Here is a 25,818-nt window from a genome sequence, read left to right as displayed (position 1 = left end):
ACTTCTTGGGCGTATAGAGACTATATTTTTTAACCGATTTGTTTGAAATTGAAAGCCTGGAGGTATTTTAAGATTACAAATATGTGAGTAGCAAATGATACCTATCGGTCCATGTTTTGGTATAGCCCCAATATAAATCAATCTGCCGGCTTTATTTCTTGGGCTTCTAGAATCCGTAGTTTTTATACGATTTGCTGGAAATTAATAATCTATAATGAAATTTTAGACAAACGGAATTTCCTTTTCTTATAAAGTATTTTCGTTTATTCAACGGTTGTCTCTAAAATTTGTGTCAAAAAAACTTTGCTTGTCCTAAATTACTTCTTTCATGGTCATGAAAATTGCTTGAAACAGAAAGTAGAATTTCCAGATTTAACTCATCGGATTTGTTTAAATAATGGCGGAAAAAATCTACAGATTTAAGATTTCAAATCAAGGCGTAATTTCATCATATACACGATATGTTTATAATTCTCTAAAACTCAAAACAATTGGTTCTCATAAATCCAGAATCTGATCTGGTCTTCATAGGTAAAATCTTTAAAGTTTGTCTTCGGGAACTGACTTGCTTGGGAGAAGATTTGTCATCAAACCCCCTACAATTTCTATATATTATCAAGTAACCCACTACGACGAAGACAAAGTAAACTATTATATTTGATTCATGGTGGTGGGTGTTTAAGATTCGGCCAGGCCGAATTTACTGCTTTATATACTTGTTTTATTTCCATTTATTTACAGGGCCAATTTAACGAATTACAATGTACTACTCTAAAAATATTCGCCGTATTTCTGTATATAAACAAAGACCAAGTTGTCCGATTTGTTTGAAAGAGTTCAAATCTTTTAGAATTTGTTTTTAGCTCGAAGGATATGGGTGACTAAGTTAACGCAAAATGTTCCTAAAAGTATGCTTCGGAAAGCGCAGCGAAGCGGGCCGGGTTATGCTAGTACTATTATATTAACTTTTTACTATGAATCTTCAAAAATATGTTCTCCAATGTGACGAAAGTGTCACAAGAATTTTCTGGAATCAAAAGCATTGTAATACATGCAATGAAAATTATCTGTTATATGATTTTATGATAAGAAATTTCCATAATTACTAACAAAAATGTTGTCAGTGTATTATTTTTCATGTAAAGTAAGGATAGAATTATTGGCACAAAATCTCCCTTAAACAAAAATCGTAGTGTACACCAAAAATGAAGCATTACAATCAAGATAAATGTATCTTTTGTCTGTGGCAATTCATGTCGTTTATGTCACACATACCCAGAATTTATTACCAAATTTTTGTTACCTCCTACCACCCCCCAATCAGTTCAACCAATTATTTTGTTAATGTCGAAATATTAAGCAACGATACAAAATGGACACATGGAATTGATTCCATTATAACAGTTACAAAATATCTACCCTGGGAAATACACGTATAATCGGTTAATAATTTTGTGGGTTATCTACCACTATTCGCTCTTGTGTGATACCTTCGCTCAACTCAAAGGATATCAAATGTGGAAAAAGAAAATTCGATTACAACCAATACTCGATATATTGGTAATTTTTCGTCGTAGTTTAATTTATCAAACAAAAGAATTTTTTCAAAATTCAACACTTCACGGTGTGAGATATATTGCGGAATCTGGTCGTCCTGTAGGAGAAAAGTAAGTAGACTTGTAGAAAATGTTAGTCGAGAATAGTGTTTTCAATAACCCTTTTCATAGGCTTCTTTAAGAGGGTTATTGAGATTTTAACATTTTCGATTAAAGCATGAGAAATTAGTAATCACATAAATGTCATGGGGCATATACTTTTGTACGTGGATGGTATGATAAGTACTTAGCCTACAAAAAAAGAACACTCACTGAACTCTCCTTATTTCACACAGGGTAAAATTGCTAATACAAAAAGTACGATTTGAAAAACTACAAATGTACACATATTATATTTTTCCATATATATACATATTTTTATACCCTCCACCATAGGATGGGGGTATATTAACTTTGTCATTCCGTTTGTAACACATCGAAATATTGCTCTAAGACCCCATATATTCTGGGTCGTGGTGAAATTTTGAGTCGATCTGAGCATGTCCGTCCGTCCGTCCGTCCGTCTGTTGAAATCACGCTAACTTCCGAACGAAACAAGCTATGAAACTTGGCACAAGTAGTTGTTATTGATGTAGGTCGGATGGTATTGCAAATGGGCCATATCGGTCCATTTTTACGTATAGCCCCCATATAAACGGACCCCCAAATTTGGCTTGCGATTGCTCTAAGACAAGCAAATTTCATCCGATCCGGCTGAAATTTGGTACATGGTGTTAGTATATAGTCTCTAACAACCATGCAAAAATTGGTCCATATAGGTCCACGTTTACGTATAGCCCCCATATAAACGGACCCCCAAATTTGGCTTGCGATTGCTCTAAGAGAAGCAAATTTCATCCGACCCGGCTGAAATTTGGTATATGGTGTTAGTATATGTTCTCTAATGACCATGCAAAAATTGGTCCATATCGGTCCACTTTTACGTATTGCCCCCATATAAACGGACACCCCAAATTTGGCTTGCGATTGCTCTAAGAGAAGCAAATTTCATCCGACCCGGCTGAAATTTGGTATATGGTATTAGTATATGGGCTCTAACAACCATGCAAAAATTGGTCCACATCGGTCCATAATTATATATAGCCTCCATATAAACCGATCCCCCGATTTGGCTTGCGGAGCCTCTAAGAGAAGCAAATTTCATCCGATCCGGCTGAAATTTGGTACATGGTGTTGGTATATGTTCTCTAATGACCATGCAAAAATTGGTCCACATCGACCCATAATTATATATAGCCCCCATATAAGCCGATCCCCAGATTTGACCTCCGGAGCCTCTTAGACGAGCAAAATGCATCCGATCCGGTTGAAATTTGGTACGTGGTGTTAGTATATGGTGTCCAACAACCATGCAGGAATTGGTCCATATCGGTCCATAATTATATATAGCCCCCATATAAATCGATCCCCAGATTTGGCTTGCGGAGCCTCTAAGAGAAGCAAATTTCATCCGATCCGGTTGAAATTTGGTACGTGGTGTCAGCATATGATATCGGTTCATAATCATGGTTGCCACTCGGGCCAAAAATAATTTACCAAAATTTTATTTCTATAGAAAATTTTGTTAAAATTTTATTTCTATAGAAAATTTTTGTTAAAATTTTATTTCTATAGAAAATCTTGTCAAAATTTTATTTCTATAGAAAATTTAGTCAAAATTTTATTTCTATAGAAAATTTTGTCAAAATTTTATTTCAAACGAAATTTTGTCAAAATTTTATTTCTATAGAACATTTTTCCCAAATTTTACTTCTATAGAAAATGTTTTCAAAATTTTATTTCTATAGAAAATTTTTGTTAAAATTTTATTTCTATAGAAAATCTTGCCAAAATTTTATTTCTATAGAAAATTTAGTCAACATTTTATTTCTATAGAAAATTTTGTTAAAATTTTATTTCTGTAGAAAAGTTTGTTAAAATTTTATTTCTGTAGAAAATTTTATCAAAATTTTCTTTCTATAGAAAATTTTGTGAAAATTTTCTTTCTATAGAAAATTTTGTGAAAATTTTCTTTCTATAGAAAATTTTGTTAAAATTTTATTTCTATAGAAAATTTTGTTAAAATTTTTTTATGTCTATAGAAAGTTTTGGCAAACTGAATTATATACGTATATGATCGATTTTTTTTGATTTAATATAACCACGTATGGGCTTACATACAATTTAGAAGACGGTGTTAGGAGGTTTTAAGATACCTTGCCATGGGCAAGCGTTACCGCAACTTAAGTAATTCGATTGTGGATGGCAGTGTTTAGAAGAAGTTTCTACGCAATCCATGGTGGAGGGTATATAAGCTTCGGCCTGGCCGAACTTACGGCCGTACATATTTGTTATATTTAATTACTAATAATATGTTCCCCTTTTAGGTTTATGTGGTTTTGCTTCACATCAATTGGTGCAGTCACTGCCCTTGTGATTATTATGAGCTTGTGGGAGAAATTCCAGACAAATCCAACAATAACAGGTCAGTGATATATTTGTGGTTTAAATCAATCAATTAACCCTAGCTATAGTGCCATAGCACAATTTAAATATTTTTTGATTTTTTAAACTGATCACAAATTTTATTCCGAGTATAGCTAAGGTTTTAATACTACTCCCTGTAAAAGATTCCACGTAAATCGCAGTAAAAAGTTGATCTCATTGTTTATATGAATCTAAATCGGGCGAAAGATATATATGTGAGAGCTATATTTAAATGTGTACCGATTTCAACGAAATTTAGCACGCTTGATGGTACTATTAATTGTACTCCTTGTACAAAATTTGAAACAGTATCAGTATAAATATTTGGTTTCTGGGGCCATATATAGTGCATATACATATATGGGAGCTACATATAAATCTGAAACGATTTCTCCCAAAATAAATAGGATTATATTATGTGGCAAATTTGAAATCGATTGGTCTAAAACTGTAAATTGGACTTTGATCATAAAAATGTATTCACAGACACACGGAAGAAAATGGTTACCAGGTATGTTAGGTTAGGTTAGGTGGCAGCCCGATGTATCAGGCTCACTTAGACTATTCAGTCCATTGTGATACCACATTGGTGAACTTCTCTCTTATCACTGAGTGCTGCCCGATTCCATGTTAAGCTCAATGACAAGGGACCTCCTTTTTATAGCCGAGTCCGAACGGCATTCCACATTGTGGTGAAACCACTTAGAGAAGTTTTGAAACCCTCAGAAATGTCACCAGCATTACTGAGGTGGGATAATCCACCGCTGAAAAACTTTTTGGTGTTTGGTCGAAGCGGGCATCGAACCCACGACCTTGTGTATGCAAGGCGGGCATGCTAACCATTGCACCACGGTGGCTCCCTACCAGGTATGTTATACCCGTATGAAATGAGCGTATTTTTCCACACTTTTGTATATTTCCCATAGATTTTAAACGGCCAGAAATTGTTTGTGGTGAAACATTTAACATTTCTGCGATATGGACAAAATTTTGCATTTCAACCGGATTGGATGAAATTTGCTTAAACAAGAGATTCCGTAAGCCAAAATATTATGGACCGATAAGGACCAATTTTTGCACTGTTCTTAGATAGTGTATACTAACGTCACGTAACAAATTTCAAATGTATGAAGTGAACTCCTACCAGAAACTCCAGAAGTCACATGTGGGGATCTGTGTATATGAGTCTATGTATAACTATGGATCGATATGGAGCAATTTTTGTATTGTTGTAACATCCAAGAAGATCTGGAAGTCAAATCTGGTGTTCGGTTTAAATTGGGGCTATACCTAAATGTGGTCCCATATGGCTTGTGCTAATTGTTCAATTTGATAGGTTGTTTTGTTCGGTAGTTAGGGTGATTTCAACAGAGCACGGGTATCGCCAGATCGACTTAGTATAGACATACAGTGGCGTGCAGAAATGAGTACATAATTATTTTTTTTTCTTTTCTAAATGAATAAAATAAGCAGTAATAAAGAAACTCAAAATAATTTTATTATACCCTCCACCACAGGAAGGGGGGTATATTAACTTTGTCATTCCGTTTGTAACACATCGAAATATTGCTCTAAGACCCAATAAAGTAAATATATTCTGGATCGTGGTGAAATTCGGAGCCGATCTAAGCATGTTCGTCCGTCTGTTGAAATCACGCTAACTTTCGAACCAAACAAGCTAACGACTTGAAACTTGGCACAAGTAGTTGTCATTGATGTAGGTCGAATGGTATTGCAAATGGGCCATATCGGTTCACTTTTACGTATAGCCCCCATATAAACGGACCCCCAAATTTGGCTTGCAGGGCCTATAAGAGAAGCATATTTCATCCGATCCGACTGAAATTTGGTACATGGTGTTGGTATATGGTCTCTAACAACTATACAAAAATTGGTCCACATCGGTCCATAATTATATATAGCCCCCATATAAACCGATCACCAGATTTGGCTTGCGGAGTCTCCAATAGAAGCAAATTTCATCCAATCCGGTTGAAATTTGGAACATGCTGGTAATATATGATATCTAACAACCGTGCCAGAATTGGTCCATATCGGTCCATAATTATATATAGCCCCCGTTCCCTAGATTTGACCTCCGGAGCCTGTTGGAGGAGCAAAATTCATCCGATCCGGTTCAAATTTGGAACGTGGTGTTAGTATATGGTCTCTAACATCCATGCAAAAATTGGTCCACATCGGTTCACAATTATATATAGCTCCCATATAAACCGATCCCCAGATTTGGCTTGCGGAGCCTCTAAGAGAAGCATATTTGATCCGATGGTCTCTAACAACCGTGCCAGAATTGGTCCATATCGGTCCATAATTATATATAGCCCCATATAAACCGTTCTCCAGATTTGACCTGCGGACCCTGTTGGAGGGGCAAAATTCATCCGATTCGGTACAAATTTGGAACGTGGTGTTAGTATATGGCCGCTAACAACCATACCAAAATTGGTCCATATCGGTCAATAGTTGTATATAGCCGATCTCCAATCACATAAAAATTGTTCCATATTGGTTCATAATCATGGTTGCCACTCGAGCCAAAAATAAACTACCAAAATTTTATTTCTATAGAAAATTTTGCCAAAATTTTATTTCTATATAAAATTTTGTTAAAATTTCATTTCTATAGAAAAGTTTGTGAAAATTTTATTTCTATAGAAAATTTTGTCAAACTGAATTATATACGTATTTAATCGATCTATATCCGATGTAGACCACGTATGGACTTACATACAATTTAGAAGACGGTGTTAGGAGGTTTTAAGATACCTTGCCACCGGAAAGCGTTACCGCAACTTAATTCGATTGTGGATGGTAGTGGTTAGAAGAAGGTTCTACGCAATCCATGGTGGAGGGTACATAAGCTTCGGCCTGGCCGAACTTACGGCCATATATACTTGTTTTCCTTTATTCCTTCTTCAATTCGTCCATAACCCTTTATTTTTTAATACGATATTTATACGTTTTGGCATACTTTCAACCAACTCTTGTATAGTTTCATCTGGTAATGGGTGATACGTTCAAATTTTAGTCTATATAAACTTGACGTATTTCTTTCAATTTTGCATTTAAAAAACCTGAACACCCCTCATTTTGAAGGTGTGTGTGTGTAGAATGTTGCTCCTATTTTGATTTTGGAATTCACTCTTCAGTTGTCAAAATGCCGTCCAAGCAAGAAGAGCAGCGTATCAAAATTTTGCTCGCGTATCGCGAAAATCCGAGCTACTCGCACGCAAAGCTGGCAAAATCGCTAAAAGTTGCTAAATCAACCGTTACAAATGTATGTAAAGTGTTTGGGGAACGTTTGTCGACAGCCAGGAAGTCTGGATCGGGGGAAAATCGAAAACCGGAAGCCGCTGAGACGACAAAGAGAGTTGCCGGTAGTTTCAAGCGAAACCCTAACCTCTCTCTCCGAGATGCCGCAAATAAGCTAGGTGTATCGTCTACAACCGTGCATCGAGCCAAAAAACGAGCCGGACTATCGACTTACAAGAAGGTAGTGACTCCAAATCGCGATGATAAACAAAATACGACGGCCAAAGCGCGATCCCGGAGGCTGTATATGACAATGCTGACGAATTTTGACTGCGTGGTAATGGACGACGGAACCTACGTCAAAGCCGACTACAAGCCGCTTCCGGGACAGGCAAAAGGAAGGGGAAAAGTAGCAGATATTTTCAAGCACATAAAACTGTCAAAGTTCGCAAAGAAATATCTGGTTTGGCAAGCCATCTGTACCTGTGGCTTGAAAAGCAGCATTTTCATAGCTCCCGGGACTGTCAACCAAGAAATTTACGTGAAAGAGTGTTTGAATAAACGTCTGCTGCCTTTCCTGAAGATACACGGTTGTTCCGTACTGTTTTGGCCGGATTTGGCATTTTGCCATTACGGTAAAAAGGTCATGGAGTGGTACGGCGCCAGCAACGTGCAGGTGGTTCCCAAGGACAAGAACCCTCCCAAAACGCCAGAGCTCCGCCCAATTGAGAAATACTGGGCTATTGTCAAGCGGAACCTAAAGAAGACCAAAAAAACTGCTAAGGACGAGCAGCAGTTCAAGGCAAACTGGCTTTCTGCGGCGAAGAAGGTGGACAAGGTGGCTGTACAAAATCTCATGGCAGGTGTCAAGCGTGAAGCCCGGCAATTCGGATTTGGAAACGCGAAAGCCTAACTGAATATTTTCCCTGAATTTTATACTAATTGAACTTGAAAAAAAAAATTAATTTGATTTGTTAAATAAACGATTTCACCGATTTACACGCGTTTTCCCTTGACCAAATTTTGACCGTATCACCCTTCATATTCTGCCACTCAAGCTGTACTCGTTCCCACGAGTCTTCTAATTTTGATGGAGCTGATTTGTACAATCCCAGCCGTCTTCCCACGATCGACCATTAATTCTCAATCGGGTTGAGATCGGGGCTTTGCGCTGGCCAACTCATCACTTGAAATGTTTGCTCACTAAGCCATTTTTTCACCATTTTTGCACTATGCTTCGGATCACCATCCTGTTGAAATACGACTTCATCTTCAGGATAGGCACTCTAGTCAACAAACTGGGGAAGATGAGTCTGCAAAATGGCGAGGTAGTCTTCCTTCTTCATTATACCATCAATTTTCTGCAATGGCCCAATGTGCCACCAAGTGAAGCCATTTATTAAATTATAGTTAATCAAAGTGGAAAATTTACACTGAAAAAAATTACACATTATTAAGGACAATTTTCTTTGAATTAATTTTAAATTGATTTTTTTTCATTCTCCGTTTTTTTTCATTCTCTTTAAAGTAAGACATTTTTAATTTAAACAAGTATATACAGCCGTAAGTTCGGCCAGGCCGAATCTTCTGTACCCTCCACCATGGATTGCGTAGAAACTTCTACGAAAGACTGTCATACACAAATTTCAAGTCACATGGTTGTTAAATATCATATACTACCACCACGTACCAAATTTCAACCAGATCGGATGAATTTTGCTTCTCCAAAAGGCACCGGAGGTCAAATCTGGGGATCGGTTTCTATGGGAGCTATATATTATTATGGACTGAGAGGAACCAATTCCTGCATGGTTGTTGGATACCCTATACTAACATTACGTACCAAATTTCAACCGAATGGGAAGAATTTTGCTCTTCCAAGGTGCTCCTGAGGTCAAATCTGGGGATCGGTTTATATGGGGCCTATATATAATTATGGACCGATATCGACCAATTTTTGCATGGGTGTTTGAGGCCATATATTAACATCACGTACCAAATTTCAACTGAATCAGATGAATTTTGGTCTTCCAAGAGGCTCCGGAGGTCAAATCTGGTGATCGGTTAAATGGGGGCTATATATAATTATGGACCGATATGGACCAATTTTTGCATGTTTGTTAGAGACCATATACTAACACCATGTACCAAATTTCAGCCGGATCGGATGAAATTTGCTTCTCTTAGAGGCTCCGCAAGCCAAATCGGGTGATCGGTTTATATGGGGGCTATATATAATTATGGACCGATGTGAACCAATTTTTGCATGGTTGTTAGAGACCATATACTAACACCATGTACCAAATTTCAGCCGGATCGGGTGAAAATTGTTGCTCTTAGAGGGTCTGCAAGCCAAATCGAGGGATCGGTTTATATGGGGGCTATATATAATTATGGACCGATATGGACCAATTTTTGCATGGTTGTTAGAGACCATATACTAACACCATGTACCAAATTTCAGCCGGATCGGATGAAATTTGCTTCTCTTAGAGGCCTCGCAAGACAAATTTGGGGGTCCGTTTATATGGGGGCTATACGTAAAAGTGGACCGATATGGCCCATTTTCAATACCATCCGACCTACATCAATAACAACTACTTGTGCCAAGTTTCAAGTCGATAGCTTGTTTCGTTCGGAAGTTAGCGTGATTTCAACAGACGGACGGACGGACGGACGGACGGACATGCTCAGATCGACTCAGAATTTCACCACGACCCAGAATATATATACTTTTTGGGGTCTTAGATCAATATTTCGATGTGTTAGCCTCCACCATCCTATGGTGGAGGGTATAAAAATCGTCTTTAAATGAACAGATGTATTGAATCTTTAGATTTCAATTAAAAACGCTTCATATAAACTAAGACTTCCCAGCAATATAAGAGCTTCCAAAAAAGTAGTTTCGATCCCCAATTTGTGATCCGAAAGTAATGCAAACTTGAATCATCTCCAATGAATTTTACATGGGCTTGTCATGGGACGGAAGTACTCCATTTTTGGATCCTTTGCAATGCTTTAGAAGTTGTGCCTTGGAAGTTCATTTGGATGAAGAAATTTAGAAACCTAAAACAATTTTTTCCAATTCCACTTTAGGTTTGGATACCGATTTCCATAATCAAAATGTGGTATTTCCAACAACAGTAGTGTGTCCTGAGATTGCATTCGATCATGACAAATCATTTGATGTGGCTCTCAATAAACTGGCGTAAGATTGTTCGAAACCTTGTGTATGAGTATGGATACCCTAATAAATTCTCATTTTCATTATAGCAATTTTGACTATTCGTTGGCTGGTTATATTGTGCCATTTTTGGAGTTATTACCTTCGTTGTCCTTTGAGACTTTCAATGAGGCTGAAGTCATAGCAAGCTCTGTTGAAATGGATGGTGTTCATGATTTAACCTTACGTGATTGGGCCTTTGCGGTATAGAAAATGTGAACATATTTTATTTAACTATCAAGTAAATTTATATTTTTTTTATTTATTTTGTGTATATAGTCTGTCATCAATTGTGAAGATGTTTTAACTGAATGTAAATACCGCGATGAACCCATCAAATGCTGTGATGCCTTTCAGCCAATCTATACGGAACATGGTTATTGTTTTGGTTTCAATAGTCGTTTCAAATCGACAGAGCAAGCTGAGTAAGTGGTAGTTATTACTCGTACAATACTCAAATTATATGGTTCTAAAATTTTTTTTCAGTGTAAAATCTGGTCCTCCTCATGATTTATATGAAACCGATAAGAAATGGGCTTTGTTTTTTGTACCAAATAGCACAGTGAAGGTTAGTTCGATTTATTCCTCCCAAATTACCAAATTAATGTAAATTTCTTGTTTTGCTTTTGTTTTAGATTTTCATATTATCGAATGAAGAATATTTTGGCCAAGATTTTAATCCTCAAATTGAATGGTCTGAAAATGAGGTAGTCGAAGTTCGTATATCAAAAAAGAACACATATACCACAGATGATGCCCGACAACTTTCTATAGGGTAAGAGATTTTATTTGATGCTAGTATTACAAATTATAGATAAATAAGTGAGAATAAATTGTGTCTTAGAACGGAAGCTAGCGAGATTTCAACAGACGGACGGACATCGCTAATTCGACTCAGAATTTTACCACGACTGAGAATATATATAGGTAAAATTTTGGCTTCTGGGACATTATTGCCACAGTTGGTAGAATTATCCAAAAACTGGTGGATATTGTACGGTTTGGTATATTGGTAAAGTTTTCTAAAGAAATAGAATTTTGACAAAATTTCCTAAAGAACTAGAATTTTGACAACATTTTCTAAAGAAATAAAATTTTGACAAAATTTTCTAAAGAACTAAAATTTTTACAAAATTTTCTAAAGAAATAAAATTTTGACAAATTTTTCTAAAGAAATAAAATTTTGACAAAATTTTGTAAAGAAATGAAATTTTGAAAAAATTTTCTAAAGAAATAAAATATAAAAAAAAAAAATTCTAAAAAAATAAAATTTTGACAAAATTTTCTATAGAAATCAAATTTTGACAAAATTATCTATAGAAAAAATAAAATAGACAAAATTTACTGTAGATATAGAATTTTGACAACATTTTCTAAAGAAATACAATTTTAAGAAAATGTTTTAAGGAAACAAAATTTTCTATATAAATAAAATTTTTCAAAATTTCTATCGAAATACAATTTTTATTGTTGTTTTTGATCTCAGCTTAAAACCATACATTGACTAAACTACAAGTGTAGCTTAACCAACAGAGAAAAAGAATGCTTGTCAAATTTATTTGGGCAAATCCCTATAGACTGCAAGATGGTTGGATGTACAGCTGTTTCGGAATTACCACATTCCTCATCAGCATCCTCTACTTGCAGCAAAACTATCAACCAATTATCAGAATAAATTCAGGCAGTTCATTTAACCCAACAATGAACCACACTTGAACCTCCCGAAAAAGGTTTTACATTGATAGCCGGCTTATGCCGAAATAAATTCGTACAAACATATCTCTTTTCATTTGCCACCGTCAAATCATCGGTGGCAAATAAATTTGACAAACATTCTTTTCAACTGTTGGTTAAGCTACACTTGTAGTTTAGTCAATGTATGGTTTTAAGCTGAAATCAAAAAAAAAACAACAACAATGATTAAAGAACAAAACCAACAATAACAAAACAAAACGAATGAAAGAAATCAAAAGTTGACAAAATTTTCTATAGAAATCAAAAGTTGACAAAATTTTCTATACAAAAAATTTTTCAAAATTTTCTATAGATATAGAATTTTGACAAAATAAAATATTTAAAACAAAATTTAAGGAAATAAAATTATGAAAAATTTCTATACAAAAAAAAAATTACAAAATTTTCTATAGATATAGAATTTTGACGAAATAAAATATTAAAAAAAATTCTAGAGAAATAAAATTTTTACAAAATTTTCTATAGAAAAAAAATTGACAAAATTTTCTATAGATATAAATTTTTGACAAAATTTTCTAAGGAAATAAAATTTTAAGAAAATGTTTTCAGGAAATAAACTTTTTAACAAAATTTTCTATAGAAATAAAATTTTAACAAAATTTTCTATAGAAATAAAGTTTTAACAAAAATTTTTAAAGAAATAAAATTTTGACAACATTTTCTAAAGAAATAAAACTTTGACAAATTTTTCAATAGAAATAAAATTTTCTATAAAAATATAATTTAGAGAAAATTTTCTATAGAAACAAAATTTTGATAAAATTTTCTATAGAAATAGAATTTTGACAAAATTTTCTATGGAAATACAAGTTTGTCAAAAATTTCTATAGAAATTAAATTTTGAGAAAATTTTCTACAGAAATAAAATTTTGATAAAATTTTCTGTAGAAATAAAATTTTGACAAAATTTTCTATAGAAATAAAATGTTGACAAAATTTTCTATAGAAATACAATTTGAGAAAATTTTCGATAAAAGTAATAGTTTGAGAAAATTTTCTATAGAAATAATATTTTGACAATATTTTCTATAGAAATAAATAAAAATAAAATTGTGACAATATTTTCTATAGAAATACAATTTTGAAAAAAACTTTCTATAGAAATAAAATTTTTACAAAATTTTCTATGTACGAATTTATTTCGGCATAAGCCCACTATCAATGTAAAACCTTTTTTCGGAGGGTTCAAGTGTGGTTCATGATCTGGTTTAATGAACTGCCTGAATTTATTCTGATAATTGGTTGATAGTTTTGCTGCAAATAGAGGATGCTGAAGAGGAATGTGGTAATTCCGAAACGTGCGTACATCCAACCATCTTGCAGTCTATAGGGATTTGCCCAAATAAATTTGACAAACATTCTTTTCCTCTGTTGGTTAAGCTAATCTTGTAGTTTAGTCGACGCAATGGTTTTTAAGCTGAGATCAAAACAACAAATATGATTAAAGTCCAAACCAACAATAAAAAAAACAAAAGCAAATAAAATTTTGAAAAAATTTGGTATAGAAACAAAATTTTTTTTTAATTTTGTATAGAAACAAAATTTTAAGAAAAGTTTCTATAAAAAAAAAATTTTGACAAAATTTTCTATAGAAATAAAATTTTGACAAAATTCTAACTAAAGTTTTACAAAATTTTCTATAGAAATAAATTTTTGACACAATTTTCTATAGCAATAAAATTTTGAAGAGAAAAATTTCTAAAGAAATAAATAAATAGCAATCCTTCGATAAAGCCAACTGGTTCAGCCCAGGTCCATGTTTGCCACAGTTTTTAGAATTCTACCAAAAAGGGTAGATTATTTTACTATTTGGTAGATTTTCCAAAATATTTCTCTTCAACCAAGAGGTACTTCATAAAGTTTCTATAGAAATAAAATGTTGCTAAAATTTTCTATGGAAATACAATTTTGACAAAAATTTCTATAGAAATTAAATTTTGACAAAAATTTCTATAGAAATTAAATTTTAAGAAAATTTTCTATAGAAATGAAATTTTAAGAAAATTTTCTACAGAAATAAAATTTTGACAAAATTTTATGTAGAAATACAAGTTTGACAAAATTTTGTATAGAAATAATATTTTCACAAAATTTTCTATAGAAACAAAATTTTGACAAAATTTTCTATAGAAATAAAATTTTGACAAAAATTTCTATAAAATTAAAATTTTGACAAATTTTTTACAAACATTTCTATAGAAATTTTGACAAGAAATACAGAAATAAAATTTTCACAAAATTTTGTAAAGAAATAAAATGTTTACAAAATTTTCTAGATAATTAAAATTTTGTCAACATTTTCTATTGAAATAAAATTTGGACAAAATTTTCTATAAAAATAAAATTTTGACAAAATTTTCTATAGAAATAATATTTTGACAAACTTTTCTATAGAAATAAAATTTTGATAGAAAAAAATTTTTCGATAGAAATAAAATTTTGACAAAAGTTTATATAGAGGTAACATTTTGACAAATTTTTTTATAGAAATAAAATTTTTACAAAATTTTCTATAGAAATAAAATTTTGACAAAATTCTCTATGGAAATAAAATTTTCACAAAATTTTCTATAGAAGAAAAATTTTGACAAAATTTTGCCAAAAACTTTTAAAGATATATAATTTTGAAAAAATTTTCTGTAGAAATAAAATTTTAAAAAATTTCTATAGAAATAAAATTTTGAAAAAAAAATTCTATAGAAAAAAATTGGTAGAATTTTTTATAGAAAAACAAATAAGGAAAGTCTAAAGTCGGGCGGGCCGACTATATTATACCCTGCACCACTTTGTAGATCTAAATTTTCGATAGCATATGATATCCGTCAATTTCAATCAAATTTGGCACACATGACTATATTACTAATTGTACTCCTAGTGCAAAATTTCAGCCAAATTGGGCCAAAACTCTGGCTTCTGGGGCCATATAAGTCCATATCGGGCGAAAGATATATGTGGGAGCTATATCTAAATCTGAACCGATTTCAATCAAATTTTGCACACTTGACTATACTACTAATTGTACTTCTAGTGCAAAATTTCAACAAAATTCGGTCAAAACTCTGGCTTCTGGGGCCATATAAGTCCATATCGGGCGAAAGATATATATGGGAGCTATATCTAAATCTGAACCGATTTCAATCAAATTTTGCATACTTGACTATACGACTAAGTGTTATGTTTGGGCTCCATGAAATAAGCCCCCAAGAAAAAAGGCCCCAAACTGGAAATGAAATAATGCCCCAAATTTTGGGGATTTAGTTCATAAGGAAATAAAGCCTCATTTCGAATATGCAATAAAACCCCACAAGAATGAAATAATGCCCAAAATTTTATGAAATTGGGCCCCATAGGGACTTATTTCATTTTATAAAGTAATATTTATTGCTGTTATAGAGAAAAAAATAAATTTATTCATGAATTTAATAAATATTTCAATATAATATTATATTTTGTAGAAATAAAAAAATTCTCTTTGAAAAATCCAATTTAATAATTGTATGAGAGTAATAAGTTTCAAGTAAAAACTTCCATGGTATCTTCAACGGGTTGGCGGCAGCAAGGACACTTGTAATTGTTTAAAGCTTTTGATAATGCATCCGCCATTAACTTTAAATTGCACTCCGAACAAATTTTCATATGTCTACAAGGTAGCATAACAATGTTTGAAGGTTTCGCGCGAATTTTTTTCAACCTTTCCACTCGAGCACAATCTATTTTTTTCGTAATTCTTTTAAAACCTCTACCAAATTGTTATTTTACTTCGCAATTTTTTTATGTGCTGTAGTTTCGATTATATTAAATTCAAATTAAACAAAAATTAAGATTGTGCTCGAATGTAAAGACTTCAAAAAATCCACACGAGTTTCGTTTTTACATTTGAGAACAATCTAAATCTTTTTTTAATTCTTCTCACATTTAGAATATAAAAACAAAATATTTCATACGTACCAGCAACCAACATTTTGTGTTTTTGGAAAAACTATTTGTATTGCTTGCCTCATAGATTCTTTGTAATCAGTCACCATAATAGAAGGATCCATGTCGAAAATATTGTCCTTGATGTAGCGAAAGAGATCTTCGTATATTTGTTTTGTTTTTCTATCCATAAGAACAAAAAATATTGGAAAAATCTAAAATAATTGGTTAATAATTTGAATGAATATTTAAGTGTATATTAACTTACTTCTTCGAAATATTCAATATATATAACAAGCAATTGTTTGAAACATCCTTTTGGAAAAATTTTAAATGTTGCATCAATTAGAAAGGTCCTTTGCTTCGGTGGAATATTCTCCTTAATTAATTCTATGGTTTTCAGCGATGAAAACAAACAAAACGAATATTTTTCTTCCATAATACATGCTGTGTAAAAAGGCCTTGGCATTGCCTCATCTTTTGTTATTCCAAATGATGTCCACACATTTTCTAAATTAAAAGCCTCAATAACTTGTAGAGCTGTCTTCGGAGAGGTTACAAAGTGCTTACTGACTATATATTGCAACCCTCTTTTGATTTTGGAGAATGCAATATTTTTGGTATCATCTTGAAAACTATTTAATATATTAATAAAAAAAACATATTGCTTTAATATAATTATTTTACATTTCTTACCTATCGCAAGTTTTTTTAAAACAAGATCTTATGCTACTCATTGCTGTCATTTCTTTTCCCAGTGTCTGAGCACTATCTAGGCAATCTGCTTTTATTTTATTTAGTGCCTTCAATTCTTTATAATACTTTTCTTCGTCATCTTGGTTATGTTCCACAAATTTTTGTGCACGGGCACAGTTTCGGACGTTACATTAATTCTAGATTTACACTCTTTTTGTCTACACTCATATTTAGTTACACCTTTGTAAAATGATTTCTTGCGATAAATCATTTTTTCCTCAAATACGTAAAGGAGTTCACTTCCACTTCTTTTTCCCGATAATATTTCGTAATTCATATTGAGTATTTGTTTACTACGCGACGTTTAGAATGAAACTGAATAGTCAATCAATGTTTACAATGAATTGCAAGCATTCATTTAAATACACGGTAGTTGTAACGGTACCAGTCTACGCATTTAGTAAAGTTGTTAGTTTTAACAAAATGAAATAATGCCCCACAAAGAAATCGTTTGGGTTTTCCTTCATCAATGAATTACGGTGTTTTTTCATAATGAAACAACACCCCAAACATAATAATGAAACAACACCCCAAAAAAACCAAACAATACCCCAAATTACGTTGTTTTTGTTTTCAATATAAAGGTTTGGGGCTTTGTTTCATTTCCGTTTTGGGGCCTTATTTCTTGGGGGCTTATTTCATGGAGCCGATATATATGGGAGCTATATCTAAATCTGAAACGATTTCTTCCAAAATCAATAGGGTTCTATTCTGACCCAAATTGGGAACATGTGCCAAATTTGAAGGCGATAGGACTTAAATTGCGACCTAGACTTTGATAACAAAAATGTGTTCAAAGACAGACGGACGGACAGACAGACGGACATGGTTATATCGACTCAGGGACCCACCCTGAGCATTATTGTCAAAGACACCATGTGTCTATCTCGTCTCCTTCTGAGTGTTACAAACATATGCACTAACTTATAATACCCTGTTCCACAGTGTGGCGCAGGGTATAATAAGATTAAGGGACTTGTAAGTTATATGAAAAGATGATGTACAGTGGGAGAAAACATGATTCAATTTGTAAGAGGTAAATTCCCAAATGTTTTCTCCATAAGGAGTTAGCATAAAGGGCCCAAAATTGAGTTATCTCTCCCAGCCAGATCTATACTAAAGGCTGTGGAAAGGTTCATTCGCCGAACCGAAATGGCTCTATTAACATCAATGTCTCTATTAACCATGTTCCTTAATCTATATCTGTCCATAAAGCTAAATTTTCTATACAAGTAAAATTTTGACAAAATTTTGCCAAAAACTTTTAAAGATATATAATTTTGAAAAAATTTTCTATAGAAATAAAATTTTGAATAAAATTTTTATAGAAAAAAATTGGTAAAATTTTCTATAGAAAGAAAAATTGTGGCAAAATTTTCTATAGAAAACAATTTTGAAAAAATTTTCTATAGAAATAAAATTATGACAAAATTTTCTATAGAAATAAAATGTTGACAAAATTTTCTACAGAAATAAAATTTTCACAAAAGTTCTAAAGAAATAAAATTTTGATAAAATTTTCTAAAAATATAAAATTTTCCTAAAATTTGCTATAGAAATAAAAGTTTGCCAAATTTTTCTATAGAAATAAAATTTTGACAAAATTGTCTATAGAAATATAATTTGCCAAAATAAGTTTTTGTTGTTTGGTAAAATTTTCTCCAAATTTTGGCAGATTATTTTTGGCCCGAGTGGCAACCGTGTTCTGGGACCATATAAGTGTATATCGGGCAACAGATATATACGTTAGCACGAAAACATGGCTGATATCGGTCCATCGTTAGATCTACCCAGCAAAAAATGTTCTTTTTGGATCCGGAAGTGGTGCAAAATTGATGCAGAAGCGATGAATTTAACATGGGCTTGTCATAGGACGGAAGCCCTCTATTTCAACAGCCGTTGCACTGAATTTGCATCACTTCTTTAGGTGTTATCCGAATTCAATGTTTTGGATGTAATTTAAAAAAATCTGTGATATTTTGTCAAATAAATAATTTTTATAATTTTGTATAATTTTTAATATATCAAATATTTTCGAAAAATCACAATTTTTTCAGATTGGATTTAGCATTTTTTTCGACAAAATTTAAATGATTTGTACCATTTTATGAACTCTTGCTCTGTTTGAAACAAAAAAGTTAAAATTACCCATTAAAAGTATGAAAAAACCAAGTTAGAAAAAATTTAATTAAAAGAACTTCCTGGGGAGTTAAAATAAAGAACATCATTGGGAGTGCATCTTCCCAAAGTGCTTTTAAAGTTGTGCCTTTGGAAGAACTTCCAAATTTTTTTGTTGGGGTGGTTAATACACGTAATAATAACCTTTTAAAAGTTGCATTTTGTAAATCTGAAACAACCAGGCAGCGTATTGATCATCTTGGTTGTAAATATTTTAATGATCTACCGCTTAATTTAAAAGAGATTGAAAATCTTTCTGCTTTTAAAACTAGTCTGAAAAAATACTTACTAAAACGCATTGATGAGCTCCTGATATAATGTTTGTATTATAAAATATATCAGTTTTATATAATGAATTTTTGTTAAATGATTTGTATTCTTTGATAATATTTATTAGTTAATGAACACATAAACATATGTATATATTACCAAGTCAGTCTCTATAACGTCTAATGGCGCAGAGACGAAGTAGAGCTATGTTTTGTAATTATTTTTCTCAAAAATACTAATAAATACAAAAACAAGTATATACGGCCGTAAGTTCGGCCAGGCCGAAGCTTATGTACCCTCCATCATGGATTGCGTAGAAACGTCTTCTAAACACTGCCATCCACAATCGAATTACTTAAGTTGCGGTAACGATTGCCGATGGCAAGGTATCTTAAAACCTCCAAACACCATCTTCTAAATTGTATGTAAGTCCATACGTGGTATATATTAAATCAAAAAAGATCGATCCAATACGTATATAATTCAGTTTGACAAAGTAGACATAAAATTTTCACAACATTTTCTACAGAAATAAAATTGTAACAAAATTTTCTATAGAAATAAAATTTTCACAAAATTTTCTATAGAAATAAAAATTTTGACAAAATTTTCTATAGAAAGAAAATATTGACAAAAATTTCTACAGAAATAAAATTTTAACAAAATTTTCTATAGAAATAAACTTTTGACAAAATTTTCTATAGAAATAAAATCATGGTAGATTATTTTTGGCTCGAGTGGCAACCATGATTATGAACCGAATAAAATTTGAACAAAATTTTCTATAGAAATAAAATTGTAACAATGATGACAATTTTATTATGAACCATACGTGGTATATATTAAATCAAAAAAGATCGATCCAATACGTATATAATTCAGTTTGACAAAGTAGACATAAAATTTTCACAACATTTTCTACAGAAATAAAATTATAACAAAATTTTCTATAGAAATAAAATTTTCACAAAATTTTCTATAGAAATAAAAATTTTGACAAAATTTTCTATAGAAAGAAAATATTGACAAAAATTTCTACAGAAATAAAATTTTAACAAAATTTTCTATAGAAATAAACTTTTGACAAAATTTTCTATAGAAATAAAATCATGGTAGATTATTTTTGGCTCGAGTGGCAACCATGATTATGAACCGAATAAAATTTGAACAAAATTTTCTATAGAAATAAAATTGTAACAATGATGAAAATTTTATTATGAACCGAATAAAATTTTAACAAAATTTTCTCTAGAAATAAAATTTTGACAAAATTTTCTATAGAAATAAAATTTTGGTAGATTATTTTTGGCTCTAGTAGCAACCATGATTATGAACCGATATGGACCAATTCTGGCACGGTTGTTAAAGATCATATACTAACACCATGTTCCAAATTACAACCGTATTGGATGAAATTTGCTTCTCTTGGAGACTTCGCAAGCCAAATCTGGGGATCGGTTTATATGGGGGCTATATATAATTATGGACCGATGTGGACCAATTTTTGCACGGTTGTTAGAGACCCTATACCAATACCATGTACCAAATTTCAGCCGGATCGGATTCAATTTGCTTCTCTTTGAGGCTTCGCAAGCCAAATCTGGAGATCGGTTTATATGGGGGCTATATATAATTATGAACCGATGTGGACCAATTTTTGCATGATTGTTAGAGACCATATACCAACACCATATACCAAATTTCAGCCGGATCGGATGAAATATGCTTCTCTTAGAGGCTCCACGAGCCAAATCTGGGGATCGGTTTATATGGGGGCTATATAATTATGGACCGATATGGACCAATTTTTGCATGGTTGTAAGAGACCATATACCAATATCATGTACCAAATTTCAGCCGGATCGGATGAAATTTGCTTCTCTTTGAGGCTCCGCAAGCCAAATCTGGGGATCGGTTTATATGGGGACTATATATAATTATGGACCGATGTGGACCCATTTTTGCATGATTGTTAGAGACCATATACCAACACCATGTACCAAATTTCAGCCGGATCGGATGACATTTGCTTCTCTTAGAGGCTCCACAAGCCAAATCTGGGGATCGGTTTATATGGGGGCTATATATAATTAACGACCGATATGGACCAATTTTTGCATGGTTGTTAGAGACCATATACCGACACCATGTACCAATTTTCAGCCGGATCGGATGAAATATGCTTCGGTTAGAGGCTCCTCAAGCCAAATCTGAGGGTCCCTTTATATGGGGGCTATACGTAAAAGTGGACCGATATGGTCCATTTTCAATACCATCCGACCTACATCGATAACAACTACTTGTGCCAAGTTTCAAGTCGGTAGCTTGTTTCGTTCGGAAGTTAGCGTGATTTCAACAGACGGACGGACGGACGGACGGACATGCTTAGATCGACTCAGAATTTCACCACGACCCAGAATATATGGGGTCTTAGAGCAATATTTCGATGTGTTACAAACGGAATGACAAAGTTAATATACCCCCATCCTATGATGGAGGGTATAAAAAATGTGATTGTGAACGACCGTTGTTAGTAGAATTTTGTACGCAATCGATTGTGGTATAGAAAGTACACACGATTCAGATCGGTTGAACTACAGGCTCTATATATTGGCTTTTCATTATTGTCATTAGTTTTAAATGTAATGCAATTTTAAGCAAACCCATATCTTTCGATTTTACAGACAACGCAAATGTATATTTCACGATGAAGTGAAATTGAAATATTTCCCCGAAGAATATACCTTCTCATCATGCATGAAAGAGTGCCGCATGAAAAAGGCAATAAAATTGTGCAAATGTTTGCCACCTTTTTATAAACCAGTGCGTAAGTAGACCATATCCATAAAATTAAAGTCAAACATTAAAAAAAGAATAATAAAAAATCTTTATCGTAGCAAATGTACCCATGTGTGGCCTATCGGAATTGGAATGTCTGAGTAACTATAGAAATAATATAACCAATATCAAGGATTGTATGCAATGTGAACTTAGTTGTTCCAAGACAGTCTATAACATTGAGAAACTTATTAAAAAGTATTGGAAATTATATTTTTCAGAAAGAGAAATCAGAGAGAGAATTTTTATCTTAATCTTACAGTATTGAACGTCCCGATGCTCCGGGTGTATTAGTGGAATTTCTCACTTGGCCTATTATTCGTTACAAACGTGAAGTCTTATTCGGTTGGGTGGATCTATTGGTGTCGTTTGGAGGTATTGCCAGTTTATTTCTGGGTTTCTCCCTATTATCGGGTGTAGAGATTATTTACTATTTTACCTTGAGAGCTTGTTGTATGGTCTATAAAAATCGTGTAAGTTTTTTGAACATTTGAGTTGGAAAATTTGTTTGATGATTTTATTTTTCCTATTTCCAGGAAGAACTTGAAGAAATTGAAAAACGTATTCAAAATGAACCTCCACCACCAATTAATATGACTTTGGGATTGAAATCTTATACTACTCCCATTGTGGTTACCGAGACTGAGCCATTGATCGTTGAGGGAAATTCTTTGGATAACAGTCTAAATGATACAGCTCCAGACTACAGTGACATTGGGGGTAGAAGAAGAAAGCCCGATAAGGTTAGAATTTAAATATTGAATCATTATATATTTCTTAAATTTTTGTATTTTACAGGAATACTCAACATTTACTAAGGCTACAAATAAAAATCCTAAAAAATTACCAAATTATACCGATGCAACAAACACTTCATGGGAATTTGGGCCATATTTACCCTGAATGGCGATGATGGAATTATTAGCAGTATTGGCTTTAAAAAATATCAAAATATAAAGTTTAATATTGGATATATGTGTTAAGATGTGTAGAAATTTTGCGATAAGAACATTCTCAGTATAAAAACTATTTCCAAAGAATTGAATGCGATCTCCTACATACAACAAAAAACAGTGAACCTATCAAAAAACAAGTATATACAGCAGTAAGTTCGGCCGGGCCGAATCTTAAATACCCACCACAATGAAACAAATATTAGGGGTTTCTTTGAAATTTCAGGAGGGCTTGAGGACACTTCGGAAGAAAAAATTAAAGATTTCACCTATGAGGACTATATCAGCTTCTACACCCTCAAGAAGTGAAGTCGGTCTTTATGGAGGCATTACCAAATGGACCGATAAAAACTTAATCCGATACACATTTTTCTGAGCCTCAAATACCAGAATATTTAGAATTTCAAGCAAATCAGATAAAAACTACGGTTTCTATAAACCCAAGGAGTTAAATCTGGAAATCGTTCTTATGGGGGCTATACTTAAATATGGACCGATACTCACCGTTTTCGGCACACCTCTTTATGGCCCGAAAATACCTCTAGATTTCCAATTTCAGGCAAAATGGATAAAAACTTTGGATTCTAGAAGCCCAAGAAGTAAAATCGGGAAATCGGTCTATATGTGGGCCATACCAAAATATGGATCGATACTCATCATTTTCGGCACACCTATTTATGGTCCTAAAATACATCTAGATTTCCAATTTCAGGCAAATTGGATAAAAACTACGGTGTCTATAAGCCCAAGACCCCAAATCGGGAGGTCGGTTTATATGGGCACCGTACCAAAACATGGACCGATGCCCACCATTTTTGGCACACCTCTTTACGGTTCTAAAGTACCTTTTGATTTCCAAATTCAGATAAATTGGATAAAAACTGCGGTTTCTATAAGCCCAAGAAGTAAAATCGGGAGATCGGTCTATATGGGGGCTATACCAAAATATGGACCGATACTCACCATTTTTGGCACACCTCTTTATGGTCATAAAATACCTCTAGATTTCAAATTTCAGGCAAATTGGATAAAAACTACGATTTCTATAAGCCCAAGAAGTAAAATCGGGAGATCGGTCTATATGGGGGCTATACCAAAATATGGATCGATACTCACCATTTTTGGCACACCTCTTTATGGTCATAAACTACCTCTAGATTTCAAATTTCAGGCAAATTGGATAATAACTACGATTTCTATAAGCCCAAGAAGTAAAATCGGGAGATCGGTCTATATGGGGGCTATACCAAAATATGGATCGATACTCACAATTTTTGGCACACGTATTTGTGGTCCTACAATACCTCTAGATTTCCAATTTCAGGCAAATTGGATAAAAACTACGATTTCTATAAGCCCAAGAAGTAAAATCGGGAGATCGGTCTATATGGGGGCTATACCAAAATATGGATCGATATTCACAATTGTGCCAAACACGTATTTGTGGTCCTACAATACCTCTAGATTTCCAATTTCAGGCAAATTGGATAAAAACTACGATTTCTATAAGCCCAAGACCCCAAATCGGGAGGTCGGTTTATATGGGGACTATATCAAAACCTGGACCGATATAGCCAATCTTCGAACTTAACCTGCCTGCAGACAAAAGACGAGTTTGTGCAAAATTTCAGCACGATTGCTTCATTATTGAAGACTGTAGCGTGATTACAACAGACAGACAGACAGACGGACAGACGGACATCGTTATATCGTCTTAGAATTTCTCCCTGATCAAGAATATATATACTTTATATAGTCGGAAATCGATATTTCGATGTGTTACAAACGAAATGACAAACTTATTATACCCCCGTCACCATTCTTGGTGGTGGGTATAATAAAGTTTTGGTTTATTTTAGAAATTTTTAACGAAAATATTTTTCACGAAACAAATAAGTAAATGCCTTTTGTCGAATCAAAGAAAATGCAATGAAATGTACTAGTATAGACAATTTCATATGTTGAAGGGAATATTGCAGTTAAACATTTTTACATTGCCTTTAGTGCTATATGAGCGGTTGTCACAGTTGGTAGAATTATTTATAGAAATAACATTTTGACAAAATTTTCTATAGAAATAAAATTTTAACAAAATTTTCCATAGATATAACATTTTGTCAAAATTCTCTACAGAAATAAAATTTTAAGAAAATTTTTTATAGAAAAAAACATGTTTGACAAAGATTCCTTTAGAAGTAACATTTTGACAAAATTTTCTATAAAAATAAAATTTTGACAAAATTTTCTATAAAAATAAAATTTTGACAAAATTTTCTATAGAAATAAAATTTTCCAATTGATAATTGTTGATAAAAACGAGCTCGAGGTCTGGATGATTAATTTTTATTTATTCAATATTTCGTCTTTTCATTGAAAGACTTCATCGGGAAAATTTTTCTGCGTATACAAATAGAAAAGAAAATATATACACAATACATTTAAATACGTACAAATTACATGTTACATTAAAAACACTCACGAAAAGAACAAAAATAATAAACCAACTGTAGAGTAAATAGCTAACGACGGTGTCTGTTGCATTACTAACGCTTACTCTGCTGCGCTTTGCTTTTTCTAA

General features: G+C 32.8%; 1 protein-coding gene across 1 annotated transcript; it reads left to right on the top strand.

The window, feature by feature from the left end:
- Positions 1–1,515: 1,515 nt before the first annotated feature.
- Positions 1,516–23,331, top strand: LOC142231137 (sodium channel protein Nach-like). Its single transcript, XM_075301756.1, has 12 exons — positions 1,516–1,667; positions 3,983–4,080; positions 10,449–10,560; positions 10,626–10,779; positions 10,855–11,000; positions 11,062–11,143; positions 11,211–11,350; positions 22,134–22,276; positions 22,347–22,485; positions 22,550–22,760; positions 22,824–23,030; positions 23,086–23,331. The coding sequence occupies exons 1-12, from the start codon at positions 1,516–1,518 to the stop codon at positions 23,188–23,190; spliced, it is 1,689 nt and encodes a 562-aa protein (XP_075157871.1). The 3' UTR covers positions 23,191–23,331.
- The last annotated feature ends 2,487 nt before the right edge of the window (positions 23,332–25,818 follow it).

Source organism: Haematobia irritans, chromosome 3, assembly GCF_050003625.1.
Source record: "Haematobia irritans isolate KBUSLIRL chromosome 3, ASM5000362v1, whole genome shotgun sequence".
NCBI classification, from domain to species: Eukaryota; Metazoa; Arthropoda; class Insecta; order Diptera; family Muscidae; genus Haematobia; species Haematobia irritans.
Note: the sequence above shows the minus strand (reverse complement) of the source record. Positions and strands in the feature narration are given on the sequence as shown.

What these genes read in the sequence shown, in the direction of transcription:
- LOC142231137 (XM_075301756.1), top strand. Translation starts at nt 1,516, where the DNA reads ATGTGGAAAAAGAAAATTCGATTACAACCAATACTCGATATATTGGTA. An exon ending in GCCCGACAACTTTCTATAGG is followed by an intron (nt 11,351 to 22,133) that starts GTAAGAGATTTT and finishes TCGATTTTACAG; the next exon opens with ACAACGCAAATGTATATTTC. An exon ending in GTATGGTCTATAAAAATCGT is followed by an intron (nt 22,761 to 22,823) that starts GTAAGTTTTTTG and finishes TCCTATTTCCAG; the next exon opens with GAAGAACTTGAAGAAATTGA.